Source organism: Pieris rapae, chromosome 18 (genome assembly GCF_905147795.1).
Source record: "Pieris rapae chromosome 18, ilPieRapa1.1, whole genome shotgun sequence".
Lineage (NCBI taxonomy): Eukaryota > Metazoa > Arthropoda > Insecta > Lepidoptera > Pieridae > Pieris > Pieris rapae.
In genome coordinates this window covers 589,486-604,727 of record NC_059526.1, presented here as the reverse complement: position 1 = coordinate 604,727, position 15,242 = coordinate 589,486, and the positions used below count along the sequence as shown (strand labels likewise).

At 40.9% G+C, this 15,242-nt stretch overlaps 1 protein-coding gene across 43 annotated transcripts in view; it reads left to right on the top strand.

Annotated features, from left to right (window-relative positions):
* The window catches only part of LOC110994581 (twitchin), a 107,414-nt gene that overhangs the window by 81,555 nt on the left and 10,617 nt on the right, over positions 1–15,242 (top strand). For all 43 annotated transcript variants that reach the window (XM_045632150.1, XM_045632190.1, XM_045632188.1 and 40 more), the window contains 22 exons: positions 258–411; positions 584–820; positions 913–1,127; positions 1,352–1,571; positions 1,692–6,680; positions 6,890–7,057; positions 7,360–7,512; positions 8,023–8,172; positions 8,639–8,833; positions 9,242–9,446; positions 9,921–10,079; positions 10,315–10,519; positions 10,724–10,860; positions 11,338–11,547; positions 12,069–12,318; positions 12,629–12,734; positions 12,980–13,100; positions 13,285–13,482; positions 13,620–13,739; positions 14,030–14,194; positions 14,751–14,921; positions 15,114–15,230. In XM_045632150.1, coding sequence (XP_045488106.1) covers positions 258–411; positions 584–820; positions 913–1,127; positions 1,352–1,571; positions 1,692–6,680; positions 6,890–7,057; positions 7,360–7,512; positions 8,023–8,172; positions 8,639–8,833; positions 9,242–9,446; positions 9,921–10,079; positions 10,315–10,519; positions 10,724–10,860; positions 11,338–11,547; positions 12,069–12,318; positions 12,629–12,734; positions 12,980–13,100; positions 13,285–13,482; positions 13,620–13,739; positions 14,030–14,194; positions 14,751–14,921; positions 15,114–15,230 — 8,645 coding nt within the window. The remainder of the gene's footprint in view (positions 1–257; positions 412–583; positions 821–912; positions 1,128–1,351; positions 1,572–1,691; positions 6,681–6,889; positions 7,058–7,359; positions 7,513–8,022; positions 8,173–8,638; positions 8,834–9,241; positions 9,447–9,920; positions 10,080–10,314; positions 10,520–10,723; positions 10,861–11,337; positions 11,548–12,068; positions 12,319–12,628; positions 12,735–12,979; positions 13,101–13,284; positions 13,483–13,619; positions 13,740–14,029; positions 14,195–14,750; positions 14,922–15,113; positions 15,231–15,242) is intronic.

Genomic DNA, 15,242 nt, shown 5'->3' with positions numbered 1-15,242 from the left:
TCATTTACACCTATACAGTGTAAACAGTGTGAATATACAAATACATGGAGTGATCACATACTGGTACATGATCATCTATTGGGGCTTTAACCTTACTTAGTTTTACTTGTGACATGTGTAGTTTGTACGTACGCACTTTTTTGAGTTTTATATTGGACTATTATATATTTTCATTATTTTCATGTAAAGGTATGGTTATGGTAAGTAGCCAAGCCTCAAGGTGATAAAGTGGGTATATTTTGATTGCTTAATTGCAGAGTCCGTGCGGTCAACAAGGCTGGTCCGGGAGTGCCAAGCGACAGTACCCACCCGATTGTGGCCAAACCCAGAAATCTGGCCCCTAAGATTGACAGGACCAACCTCATTGATATCAAGATCAAGGTTGGACAGAAGTTTGCCTTTGACGTTAAGGTGAGTTGACTTTGAATTGCATAAGTACAGTTATATTTTATTATGCTTTATAAGAGATGATAACCGTTTCAGAAACTTGAAGCACAATTTGTTTTAATACCTTTATAAAATATAATTGAGAGACACAACTTTTGTAACATAATGAAATAATTTCTAATGAATAATAAAACAGGTATCTGGAGAACCAATGCCTGAAACCAAATGGTTCTTGGGCAAGCGGGAAGTTAAATCGAGCGGTGATGTTAAAGTACAGCATTCGGACTATAACACCAAAATAACCTGCAAAGCGGCGAGAAGAGGCGATAGCGGGAAATACACAATTACTGCTGAAAACGTCAACGGCAAAGATGTCGCTGAAGTGGAAGTCATTGTGCTGGACGTGCCCAGCCCGCCTGGAGGACCACTTAAGGTAACATTTTCTTGTTCCAATATCGAAGAACTTTTCAACTCGGTGAATTATGTTAATTAACAATTCTGACGCCACATTTTTTTTGCTATCAGGTCTCCGACGTCCATGCAAACGGTGCTAAGCTATCATGGAACCCACCAGGAGACGACGGTGGTCAACCCATAGAGAAGTACATCGTCGAGAGGATGGATGAAGCCACCGGAAGATGGGTAAACGCCGGAGAAACCGATGGACCCACGACTAACTTGGCAGTTGACGGATTACAACCTGGACACAAGTACAAGTTCAGGGTCCGAGCTGTTAATAGGTAAATAAATATTATGCCATCGTCAGGAATAAAACAAAAAAAAGCCTTAAAAAATCACAAAAATTATGATGATATGTTTAAAATAAATAATTGTCAAATATGAATTTAATACAATAAAATTTAAGATTTGTCAAATATGAATTTAATACAGTAAAATTTGTGGTCAGATATCTTTAATGTCGTATACGTGGCTTATATTATATTTTTTATGTAACTTGTTACAGGCAAGGAAAATCAGAGCCATTAACGACACCGCATGCAACAGAGGCCAAGAATCCCTTCGATGTCGCAGGCAAGCCTGGAACGCCCAGGATCAAGGACTTCGACAAAGACTTTGTGGAACTGGACTGGACTAGACCAGACAGCGATGGCGGTGCTCCCATTACTGGATATGTTATCGAGAAGAAAGATAGATTTGCGCCAGACTGGGAAGAATGTGCACAGGTAGCTTCACACTTTTTTACTTTTTACACATTTGTTAAGTAAAATATATTTTTATTCAATTAAATATAAATTGGATATTACTGATAATTGACCCTCATACTTTACATTGTTTACTTTTAGATCGAGGGTGACGTTACATCTGGTAAAGTTCCCGACCTGATCGAAGGCAACACCTACGAGTTCAGAATTCGTGCCGTAAACAAGGCTGGCAAAGGTGAACCCAGTGACGGAACGGCGCCACACCTTGCGAGGCCTAAAAACCTGCCTCCCAAGATCGACAGAAACTTTATGTTCGATATCAAAATCAAAGTGGGACAAAACTTTGAATTGGACGTTCCAGTTATCGGAGAACCGACACCCACGAAAGAATGGCTTCACGAATCAAATCTCGTTTACAATGCGGACAGAGTTAAGATCGTCAATGACGATCATTCGTCTAAAATCAGGGTGGTAGACGCTAAACGTGCAGACACAGGAATATACACGCTTAAAGCCAAGAATATCAACGGAACCGATTCAGCCACAGTCAAAATCCTCGTCATGGACGTCCCGACGGCTCCTGAAGGACCGTTGCGGGCCGATGATATTACAAAGAACGGTTGCTCACTAAGATGGAGGCCGCCTAAAGACGACGGTGGCTGCGAGATTACACACTACGTTATCGAGAAGATGGATCAAGAAAACCTGCGCTGGATTCCAGCCGGTGAAGTCCAAGGCTGTCACATTCGTATCGATCACTTGATTGAAGGACACGATTACAACTTCCGCGTCCGCGCTGTCAACAAGCAAGGAGAATCTCAGCCATTGGTCGGCACCGAGCCGATCACCGCTAAAGATCCCTACGGTACGCCCGACAAGCCTGGAACTCCTGTCGTCAAAGACTGGGACAAAGATCACATGGATATCGAATGGGTCCCGCCCAAAAAAGATGGCGGATCTCCCATCACCGGCTACGTCATCGAAGCGAGAAAGAAATACGGGCCGTGGGAGGTCGCTGCAACCGTCCCCGGCAACAAAACGACGGCAACTGTTCCCGGATTGCAAGAAGGCGAAGAGTATGAGTTCAGAGTCATCGCCGTCAACAAAGCTGGAAACGGTGAACCGAGCGATGCATCTACCCCTCAAGTGGCTAAAGCGCGATTCTGTGCACCGACTTTCGACAAACACCTTCTTTGTGACAAGACTGTCAAGGCCGGACAGAGAATTCAATACGAAATTCCGATAGAGGCCTCTCCGAAGCCCACGGTCGAATGGCAGATCAACGGTAAACCCGTTCAACCCTCTGACAGAATCGATATTCAAGTCCTTCATAACAGGGTCATACTAGACATTCCATTCTCCGTCCGCACAGATGGAGGCGTTTATAAATTGACTCTCAAAAATGACCTCGGAGTCTGCTCAGCCTCTGCCCAAGTTATTGTATTAGATAAACCGTCGAGGCCCGAGAAACCTTTAGTCGTAGCGGACATTACCAAAGATTCCTGCTCGTTGTCATGGAAAGTACCACTCGACGACGGCGGCTCTCCCATCTTGCATTACGTCATCGAGAAGATGGACCTGTCTCGCGGTACCTGGTCAGATGCCGGCATGAGCACCTTCTTATCACACCAAGTTACTAGACTCATTCACAAGAAGGAATATTTGTTCCGAGTTAGCGCAGTAAACGCAATAGGACAATCTGAGCCCTTAGAATTAGATCGTGCCATTGTTGCTAAGAATGAATTCGATGAACCGACCGCTCCGGGCAAACCTCAAGCTACAGACTGGAGTAAGAACCACGTTGACTTGGAATGGACTCCGCCGAAATCTGATGGTGGCTCGCCGATCACCGGATACATCATTCAGAAGAAAGAAAAGGGCAGTCCCTACTGGGTTAACGCGGCTCACGTCCCAGCTAACAAGAACAAAGCTACGGTTCCTGATTTAGTAGAAGGACAAGATTACGAGTTCAGGGTCATCGCGGTCAACCAAGCGGGACAGTCTGAACCTAGTGAACCATCAGATATTATCACTGCTAAAGACAGATTTGTCGCACCAAAGATTCTTACCCCGCTCAAAGAAGTCAGCATCAAAGCTGGTCTTATCTTCCACTTGGATGTTGACTTTATTGGTGAACCGATTCCTGAAGTCAAATGGACATGTGACGGCAAACCAGTCGTTACTAACGAAAGAACTACGGTTACCTCTGTCGGTCATCACACAATTATTCACACAGTGAACTGTAAACGATCTGACGCAGGAAAATACCACCTGTCACTCAAGAATGACTCTGGATCTGATGAAGGCAGCTTTGAGTTAATAGTTCTGGATGTACCTGGACCTCCGCAACCACAATTTGAATATGAAGAAATCACTGCTCAATCTGTTACATTATCTTGGAACGCACCTAAAGATAACGGTGGTAGTGAACTGACAGCTTATGTTATCGAAAAGAGAGATTTGACTCACGGCGGTGGCTGGGTGCCGGCTGTCACGTATATTAACCCACGTAACACCCACGCTACAGTACCCAGACTGGCCGAAGGCACAAAGTATGAATTCAGAGTGTTCGCTGAGAACTTACAAGGACGTTCAGAGCCCTTGGTAACAGATAGGGCTGTAGTAGCCAAGAACCAATACACGGTCCCCGGCAAGCCTGGAAAACCAGAGCTTTTGTCGGCTGACAAAGATCACATTAAGATCAAATGGTCGTCACCAATTTCAAATGGAGGATCAAACATACTGGGCTACGACGTTGAAAGACGAGACAAGGCGACGGGCCGCTGGATTAAAGTAAACCGAGAACCCGTGCGATTCAATGAATATAAGGACGACAGAGTACAAGAAGGCCACCAGTATGAATACAGAGTATCTGCCGTTAACGCTGCTGGTGCTGGTCAACCTTCAGATGAGTCTAACGTATTTATCGCTAAACCAATGAAAGAGAAACCTAAACTAAGCTTAGACCACCTGATTGGACGTAAGATTAAAGTGCGAGCGGGAGAACCGATTAATATTAACATTCCAATTGCCGGTGCACCAACACCGACCATCTCTTGGACTAAGGGATCCATTCCGCTTGTACCTTCACATAGACTGTCTTCTGAGACAAAAGCTGATCTTACTAGGCTTTGTATTGAAAAATCTACACGAGATGATGCTGGAAAATACACAATTACGGCTTCAAATGAACACGGCAAGGATTCGGCTGATATTGAAGTAATTGTTGTCGATAAACCTGGACCACCCAAGGGACCACTTTCTTGTACACCGGTCACTCATGACACTATCAGTTTGACGTGGAACCCGCCATCAGACGATGGTGGCAGTGAAATCACTGGCTACATCGTTGAAGTCGCTGAATTCGGCGTCAATGACTGGCGTACAGTAGCTGGTTTCTGTCCCAAATGCTCGTTCAATGTTAAGAATCTGACAGAGGGCAAGAAATATGTATTTAGAATACGCGCTGAGAACTTATATGGTATCTCAGAGCCGCTAGAAAGCAAACCTATCATTGCTAAATCGCCATACGACCCGCCAGATGCGCCTGACACACCTCGAATCACAGGCTACAGTGCAAACAGCTGTTCTCTAGAATGGGAGCCACCGAAGAACACCGGTGGAAAGCCTATCACAGGATACTATGTTGAAAAGAGAGAACGAGGAGGCGAATGGGTGAAGGTCAATAACTACCCAACTCCCAACACTTGCTACACCGTCCAAGACTTACGTGAAGGCAACCGCTATGAATTCCGCGTAATTGCTGTTAACGAAGCCGGACCCGGTAAACCCAGTAAACCCACCGACTCGATTGTTGCTGAAACACAGAGACTCAAACCTAGCACTCCTGAACCTCCTAAGCCTGACAGAGTTACTAAAGACTCTGTTACGTTATCGTGGAGGCCACCAAAGAGCGATGGTGGATCCAAACTCAAGGGATACATCATTCAACAAAAAGCCAAGGGCGATAAGGACTGGAAGGACGTCAACGATACGCCTATCCCGAGCTTGGTGCACACAGTACCTAATCTTAAGGAAGGAGAAGAATACCAATTCAGACTCATCGCAGTCAATGAAGTTGGCAAATCTGAACCCAGCAAACCGACATCGGATATCGTCATCGCTGAACAGCCTAACAAGCCATGCATGGATCTTGGAGGTGTCCGAGACATTACTGTACGAGCTGGAGAAGACTTCTCCATCCACGTGCCATACACTGGATACCCTCAGCCGACGGCGTCTTGGTTCGCTGAGGACAACCTTCTTGACGTCGATGGAGATTCAAGAATATTCCAAAAAATTACCCCAGAATCGGCCTCTCTCGTCGTCAAAAACGCTAAGAGATCAGACGGTGGACAGTATCGCTTACAACTGCGAAACCCATCAGGATACGACACTGCTACAATCAACGTTCGCGTTCTCGACAGACCTGGAAAACCAGAAAACCTGCGCGCGGATGAGTTTGAGGGTGAAGCTCTCACTTTATACTGGAACCCACCGAAAGACAACGGCGGTGGTGAAATCACAAACTATGTCGTTGAGAAGCGCGAAGCTCGCACTCCAACTTGGACGAAGGTATCCGGGTACGTCACAACACCGTTCTTACGGGTGAAGAACCTTTCGGTTGGCAGGAGTTACGAGTTCCGTGTAATGGCTGAGAACCAATATGGACAATCTGAACCGGCTCAAACCCTCGAGCCGATCAGAGCCAGACATCCCTTCGATCCACCAGGAGCACCCGGAGCTCCAAGCTCCGTGGAAACCACGGAATCCTCAATCACACTCACATGGAACAAACCACGTCACGATGGAGGATCACCGATCACTGGTTACATTCTTGAAAAGAGACTGATAACCGAGGACAAGTGGACGAAGGCGTCCCACGCACACATTCCAGACACGACTTACAAAGTCACAGGATTAATAGAGAATCATGAATACGAATTCAGAGTGGCGGCAGTTAATGCGGCAGGCCAAGGACCATACTCCGCCAGTTCAGATGCGATACGTGCGTGTGCGCCGCCCAACGCACCTAAAATCACAAGCGACCTTAGTCTACGCGACATCACAGTTATCGCAGGGGAAGAAATTAAGATCACCGTGCCATTCACTGGCAATCCCAGACCGAAGGTTAGCTTGTTTATTAATAGTAATTTTAATGGAAATAAATAAATAAATAAGTAAATGGACTCGATTTCAATTAAATATATCCATTAACTTATAGATTTTCATCTAAAGTCTAAAACTATGCTTGAAGTTCTTTCTTAATTTTATTCTTTCATTACGAACCGATTATTCGAGTCGCAATATCAGTATGAATATTCCAAACACATCCCCAGGTATCATGGATCGTGAACAACGATGAAGTCTTCCCAGATCACCGCATTCGTTTCGTCACATCCGACATCGACACTGTCTTCTACAATTCGAGCGCAAAGAGATCAGACACTGGCTCATACACCGTCAAACTTGTTAACTCTGAGGGATCAGACAGTGGAACCTGCAGGGTATGTACTAAAAACGCTTTTTAGAATTTTGTTAATCTTACTTTTAAATTACCAAAATATTTAATCTCAGGTTATTGAATTACCAACAGAAGTTTTTGATATTGAAAAGTGTTAAGTCTCTACGTGCAATCACATGTTCATTAACCGCTTCAGGCATTAATTAGCCAAGCCTAAGACCTAGAAAACCTAGGAAACCTAGAAAAGCAAAATGAACTAATACCATTTGTGACCACCAGTTGTGATACCATGGATTCAAATAAGACTTACGCAAGAATGGAATGTTTAAATTATATATTTTTTAGGTTCTAGTTGTAGACAGACCATCCCCACCAGTGGGTCCAATGGAAGCGTCGGACATCACACCGGACACTTGTACCGTGTCCTGGAAAGTGCCGCTAGATGATGGCGGATCGCCAATTACCAACTATATCGTGGAGAAGATGGATAATACTGGCGTAAGTTAATGTAGAGAATTGATACAACCAATATAGGTCAAAAACGTACTTTTTTAATAATTACTGTTAATAAATTATTATCGGTTATAATAATTCCTAAAGACCTGTCCCGGTTTTGTACGTCTGGACATTCATTTCCAAAAATTAAAGCTATGTTATTCAGAGATAATGTAGCATTACAACAATTTATTAAAACATACAGAACTACTAATTGTTATAATATGAGTATCGGAAATACGGGTAGAGAAGTTGGACTCAAGTTTTTCAACATAACCAAACATTAATAACTGACTAAAATTTAAAGTAATCTATTACCAACAGACAAATATACATAGTAAAATAATAATATTGTAAATTATTAAATAGAAAATTAAAATAAATTATTTGGAATTGATTTACTTACATTTAGAGAATTACATTACTTTTTTGATATTTAAATCTCTCGGTTTGATTATCTCCCAGATGTTTCCAGACTGCCTTTGCCTTAGTAATGTTGTATTTCTTACGTAGGTGTGGTCAAAGATCTCATCCTTCGTCCGAGGCTGCCATTACAACGTGATGGGCCTGGAGCCAGAACGCAAGTACCTGTTCAGAGTGCGCGCTGAGAACCAGTACGGTGTTTCAGAGCCGCTTACTATGGATGACCATGTTATTGCTAAGGTATTTATTATTTTTTACTTACTTACTCGAAAACATACGCATCAATATCTTTTAATATTTTTTTTCGTACAATAAAGGTCACTAAAGAGAGTGCGACTTCAATCTAGTTTATACAAAAGTATATTATGTTGACTAAATTTACTATAATGTACAGACACTTAAAAAATGTAGACTAGACCGTGCGGTATTTTTTAACTGACTTCAAAAAGCCCGAAAAAGAAGGTTCACAATTTAAGCTGTATTTTGTTATATGGAAATAACGTCGATACACGATGCTTATTATGGAATAACCTTATATTAGAATTTAATTTACGTTTAAATAAGGCAATTAAAGATAAAAGATCTAAATACCTACGTAATCTTATTTAATTATATCGACTTATTTGATTTAAAAAATATCAATGTTATCGATATCATTTGATGTTCTATATTCGTACAATAATCACCATAACCCCATGCTCCACAGTTCCCATTCACGGTACCAGACGCACCAGGCGTCCCACGTGTCACCGATTGGGACGGTTCGACGGCTACCGTCATCTGGGACCGTCCGAGGTCGGACGGAGGGGCCCGTATTCAAGGATACAAGATCGAGTACAGAGACGTACAGGATAAGATTTGGACCAGCGCCGACTATCTTGTTAAGGACTGCAATTATCAGGTACGAATTTGATAACATACGAATGATCATATATATTAATCTGTTGAAAATAAAATGAACGAATGTGTCCAAAATACTTAGAAGTTTAGTTTCATTGATAAATTGATTAATATTTAAATTAAAAATATTTGCCAATTTTCTATTATCTATTATATTCTTATCTTTCAAAGATCTGTCTATATTCATTTTATTCGGACCATCGGATAGTTTACGAATAAAATTCAGCTGATTTTATTAATTTCCAGTTATCTGAAAAAATAAATTAAATTAGTCTCTTCCATTGAGAAAGCAAAGGGTGGGTCCCAAATCAGAGATACAGGAACCTAGAGACAGGAATTGTTTTAGTTTAAATTAATTTTTTTAATAAATAAATGTTTAATACGCAATAAATGTTTCTTCTTTTTCCAGGCATACAACCTGGAACCCGGCCACGAGTATGAGTTCCGCGTGCGCGCTAAGAACGCGGCTGGCTTCAGCAAATACTCCAGTACGTCGCAAGTGTTCAAAGTACGCGGACGTGCCGGACCACCTTCGGCTCCGAGGGACCCTCGGGTGTTGCGAGTCGGAAGGAACTATGTTGATGTGGCTTGGGATGCACCTGCTAATGATGGAGGTGAGGCTTCTATTATTTATTAGCCCTTTTGCCCATATTGATCTGCTTGTAGTAAGCTTTCTCAATAAACGGACCATTGTCTATTTCCTCAATTATTCACTCACAATACGAACAAGGTGTTGCTGATAATCTTTTACACAGGTTAAACAAAACTATAATAATAATCAAATTAAATAAATTAAAACATAATAAAAAAACCGCAAAAGTATTTAATAAATTAAATTAACCTTTTAAAAAAAGATTTTTTTTCTGACCTCGTAACTTATTTTATTTAATTAACATTAAAAATCAACCTTATACCAAGGGCACTACAACCTTGTCTGGGCCTCAGATTTTTGTGTCTATTTCTTTATCATTTTTACTAACAGACAAGTTCATCATCCTTTTGTGACTGACGAACGCCGTTGAGTTTTTGGGTCTAGAACGTGCCGGGTAAATACGCATATACATAATTTATCAACTTAACGATCGCAGGTGCACGTATCAGCGGCTACATTATCGAAAGACGCGAGTTGTCAAGCTCCGTTTGGGTCAAATGTAATGACTACACAGTTCTGGACACCAGCTTCACAGCCCTCAATCTCAGCGAGAAGGCAGACTTCGAATTTAGGATCATTGCTGTCAATTCTGCTGGTGAGACCATTTTAAATCTAGATATAGTATTAGTTCAGAGTGGCCAAGCAGAAATGGCCAGAAACTCTCCGACACTCTTTTTGATTGTCAAGTTTTGAGTCATTCAAATTGTTTGAACTGGAATCCCAAGGCTTATTAATATCATTTAAATAATCGTCAAAATTATGTAAGCTTTTTAAAATGTCAATTGTAATAAAAGCAATATCTATTTCATTATCTCTAATTTTGATAACAGGCAAATCGGAGCCATCCTCTTGCACAACGCCCGTGAGGACTGGTGAAGAAGTGGGTGGAGCCAAGCCGGAATGGCTGAAGAAGTTAGCGCCTCATCTCAACGTGCCCATGGGCAGACCATTCACTTTGGAGTGTGTCGCCTCCGGCAGCCCCTTGCCTACAGGCAGGTGGATGAAGGGTGGACGGGAAGTTGTACTTGGTACCAGGTTAGTGAAGTTATACTTGTATTTCTAAATATTATATTTTTTTTATTTATTTACTGATTTGCTCTGAATCTACATCTAATCGACAGCATTAAATGAAATAAAACGCTTTTAGTATCTTCCCTTCTTTTGGTGCCTATCCATTTCTGTACATTAGGTAGTTTCGGGAAGCGTGTCTTGTATTCAAAATGTATTAATATTTTTCAGATTTATAGCGGAATCCCGCGAAGGTACCCTCCGCCTGAACATCCTGGAGGTGACGGAAGCAGACGAAGGCGACTACACCTGCGAAGCCTTCAACTCCATTGGACACATTTACTGTACTGCCCATCTCAAGATTGGAAGTGAGTTTAACAACACTTCTATCTTTAATTCTCCAGAACTGACACTCCTAGTTAATTTTTCACTTATAAACATTAAGTTCTAATTTAAAGGGTGTGGTCCTTTTTAAGGAAGTAGATCAGTATCTTGGAACATATATCTATTGTCACTCTTCTTTTACTGTGTATCAATTAGACAGGTCTTTAAACTTATTTAAAAATCTTCTTTTTGAGCATTACTCTTCTGCCTAGATTTAGTTGTTAATTAGTAGTCTAGTGTTACAGTAATTAAATGTTTTTTTATCTTTTATGTATGTACTTTTTGTTCTTTACTGAGTAAGTATTTCTATTCTTTATTTCTTTTTCATACTAGAGTTACTTGGAAGAAATCGCTTGTTACCGATAAGGCCGTCCGTTGCCTAATAATAATTTATGTAACCAATTCTTAGGTAACGAAGTGAAAAAAAAAACATAGAAATTAAATAGTAATCTATTTCCCAGGCCCACCAAGGATTACCCGAATGCCGGGAGACTTGCACTTGCCGGAGCATGACAACACCAAGATCAAGATTCTGTACACGGGAGACCAGCCCGCTGACGTCACTATCTCTAAAGATGGCCGTTCACTTAGCGAGTCTGTTCACTTCAAGTTCACAGTGTTCGATGATTACATCCTTATCTTCATCAAGGATATCACTAAGGATGATATGGGTAAGATTTTTGTGACAACTTCGATAAAAAATATTGTATTTCGGCTAACATTGAGAGAGAAGCCTAAATGTGATTTCCACGTGTTAGAATATATTTTTGTTTTAAATATCGACTTTAAACCTTTAACCAAAGATTTTCAAAATATTTTTAAAGCAAATATTTCACGGTTAAAAGGACAGCTTAGTCTTAAAGTGTCTATTTGGGAAAATAAAATATATAATAGCCTTTATCAATCTGATGAAGTAGTGACTATAAATAATTCCAGGATGTATTATTATGATTAGTTTTGGAATAAAAAATATATTCATAAATAAGCCCTCTGTGCTACAAATGCGTCTATCTTTACCGGTTTTCTTAAGATATACTTTTACTGTAAAATGAGCATATACCCTACATTACGAACATAGAAAGAAAAAGTGAATTAATAGACTATCCTTATAGAGGCAGTAAACAACCAACGCACGGCTCGTATATTTTCAAATTTCGGGATACATGAACATTTAACACTGAAAATTTTCCAGGAACATACAAAGTGACAATCAAGAACAGCTCGGGAGAGGTATCCGACACCTTCTCGGTGACAGTTACTGGATTACCCGGACCTCCCCAAGGACCGCTTGAAGCCACAGACATCACCAGGCACACGTGCACTCTGGCCTGGAAACCGCCCACTTACGACGGAGGAATGCCTGTCACCCACTACGTGGTCGAGAGGATAGATATTTCTGGAACAACCTGGATTACCATCGCGTCGTGCGTTAGAGATACCAGGTAACACAATTTGTTTAACCGTTAACTGATGTTATTCTCATGATTTGTAGCGACACCTACAATCTGCGCTTACAAATCGTTTCGAGCGAAATTATTCTGTTCGCTTTTTGTAGAACTTCTTGACTTCTGCCACTAGAGCTTTTGGGCAGGCCAGTAAGTGTTTAGACTGGTCGGGAATCCTGTTTTTAGGCTGGAGGAACAGAACACCATCCTGCATAATAGTTCAATATTTTGAGATAGCATTAGACCATCTTTCTCTTTCTTTGAATTTTCTAATAATAATCTATTATGTATCATATAAAATTTTCAGGTTCACAGTGCACGGCTTAACCGAAGGACAAGAATACAACTTCAGGATTCACGCTGCTAATGATAATGGAATCGGACCCGCCCTCGAAGGTGTTAATCCTGTTAAGGTATGTTACATATACTATATCAAACGTGTTTGATAGTTATTTAAAATGTGTTTATCAAGCCGGAAAAATAATTTTATTATACTTTTTGAAGCATAAATTTGCTCTTAAAAATCCACTAACTAACTAACATTTCTACGGGTTTCAATAGTATAAAAGATATTCTCGCACAACTCACAAGTAACTCTGTTTTTTTTAAATTACTTACTTACGTTAATTTTTTTATTCAAAACCTACCTTTTGTTTAGGCTAAGGCGCCGTTCGACCCACCATCAGCTCCTGGAGTACCCAAGATCGTGGAAGTCGGAGGACACTTCGTTCACCTTGAATGGGACAAACCTGAAAGTGATGGAGGTGCACGGATACAAGGTATTGCATTGACTCACTTGCTTCTATCTATCTTCTTATTGCTATCGCATAAATAATTATAATTATTTTAGTATATCAAAAATGGAAAAGGAACATTCCTTCCACTATTACACTGATATATTTTCTTGGCAGGGACGATATAGTTTATATAATGTACTAATCGAATCTATTCACATTCTCTTAGGCTATTGGGTAGACAAACGCGAAGTGGGCTCTCAGAGTTGGCAGAGGGTGAACCCTGGTCTCTGCGTGGCCACGCAACTTAACTGCGCCAACCTCATAGAGGGACGCCAGTACGAGTTCAGAGTGGTCGCACAAAATGAGGCAGGTTTATCACCACCCAGCACTAACAGCCAACAAGTGCACGCACAGGATCCTGCAGGTATCTATTATAATTTATATTTGAATCTACCCTCAAAAAGTTAAGGAACTGTTATGAGGGTCGAATTCCTTAAATAGGTTTCCTTTATAATAACTTTATTTTAGAGGATTTTTTTTCAATATTATTTCAATTTCCAGCGGCAACTCCGCCAGAGATAGTGAAACCATTGAAGAACGCGAACTGCATCCAGTACCATAACGCCAAGTTCCAGTGCACCATCACTGGAGTACCTCGGCCTACCATCACTTGGTACAAGGGTAAGTGCCTTACACTATAGTACCTGTAAGATTTTTCCTTAAAAGTGAGGACTTAATAATATCTAGGCCACGAATCTTTTTTTTTATAATTATTTCTGAAGATTGAATCCAATAAATCTTTAACCTTCTTTACTTCTTTTTATCTGGTACTTTCTTGACAGAGCGGTCGTGATCGTTATGTAGTAGTGGTAATAGAAGGGGCAGATGTGACGCGCTTCACGACGTTCCGCCATCGACCTTATTTACACGTGTACATAAAGACTGGTTAAAAAAATTGGCTCATGTTACAGGTGCTCGTGAAATAATGAACGGCCCCCGATACCGCATATGGAGCGAGGGCGACAACCACTTCTTGACCGTACTAGAGGTGTACGGTGAGGATGCGGACGAATATCAGTGCAGAGCTGTCAACAAGGCCGGTGCCAAGAGCACCAGGGCTGAACTTCTCATTATGAGTAAGTATACACTTCCTGGCTTACTTTACCTTTCCGTACTCGAGAGGCAGATGACAAATTCTTTGAGATTCTTATCTTGAACTGAAATTATATTTAAATGAGGCCATTAAAAATGTATAACGTTGAAAATTGTTGGCATTACTGTGGTAGTACAATTTTCCACGATATATACACTTTAAAGATTAAGGATGACTACAAACCACCAATACCGAGACCAATATCTCTATTATATTAAATTAGTCGGTGTTCACTTGTAAAATAGTAAATAAAAAATAAATCTTTCGCTAGTCAAGCACAATTAGAGTGATGGCGCACGTTGAACAAGATTTTACAGAGTAAGGGGAGGTCTCCTCCTTGTCCAATATCTTAATTTGGTACGTTTTGTTGGTCATGCCTACAAGTACATACAAGTACGTATAAGTACGTACAAGTACGTGCAAGTACGTACAAATACGTGTAAGTACGTACAAGTACGTATAAGTACGTACAAGTGCGTATAAGTACGTACACATTAGATTATGTCCCGATGGTAATATTAAAATTGTTTTTATTTTAGCTGCACCAAAACTAAACGTCCCACCACGCTTCCGTGACACGGCCTACTTCGACAAGGGCGAAAATGTCGTGATCAAGATTCCTTTCACCGGACATCCGGTTCCCAAGATCACCTGGGTCAGGGAGGGAGAGACCATCGAGTCTGGACTGCACTATCACGTTGAGAGGAAAGGTAATAGCATTCATTTTAAAGTTTTTTAAACGTATAACTATAATGTATACGTGCGTAATTTATAATATTACGTACGAGTATATTTTTTAAACAACTATTTTAGTGAGAACTACTTACATGTATTTACTATTATTTATTATGATTTTTGACACAAGCTAGTTTTACTCGTGTATAAAACTAATTTTTTTTTAGAACGTCACGCTATATTAACAATTCGTGACGCGAGCAAACTGGACTCTGGCCCCTACCGCATCACGGCTGAGAACGAATTGGGACAGGACTCTGCCAGCATTCACATCGAGATTAGCGGTAACATTGATA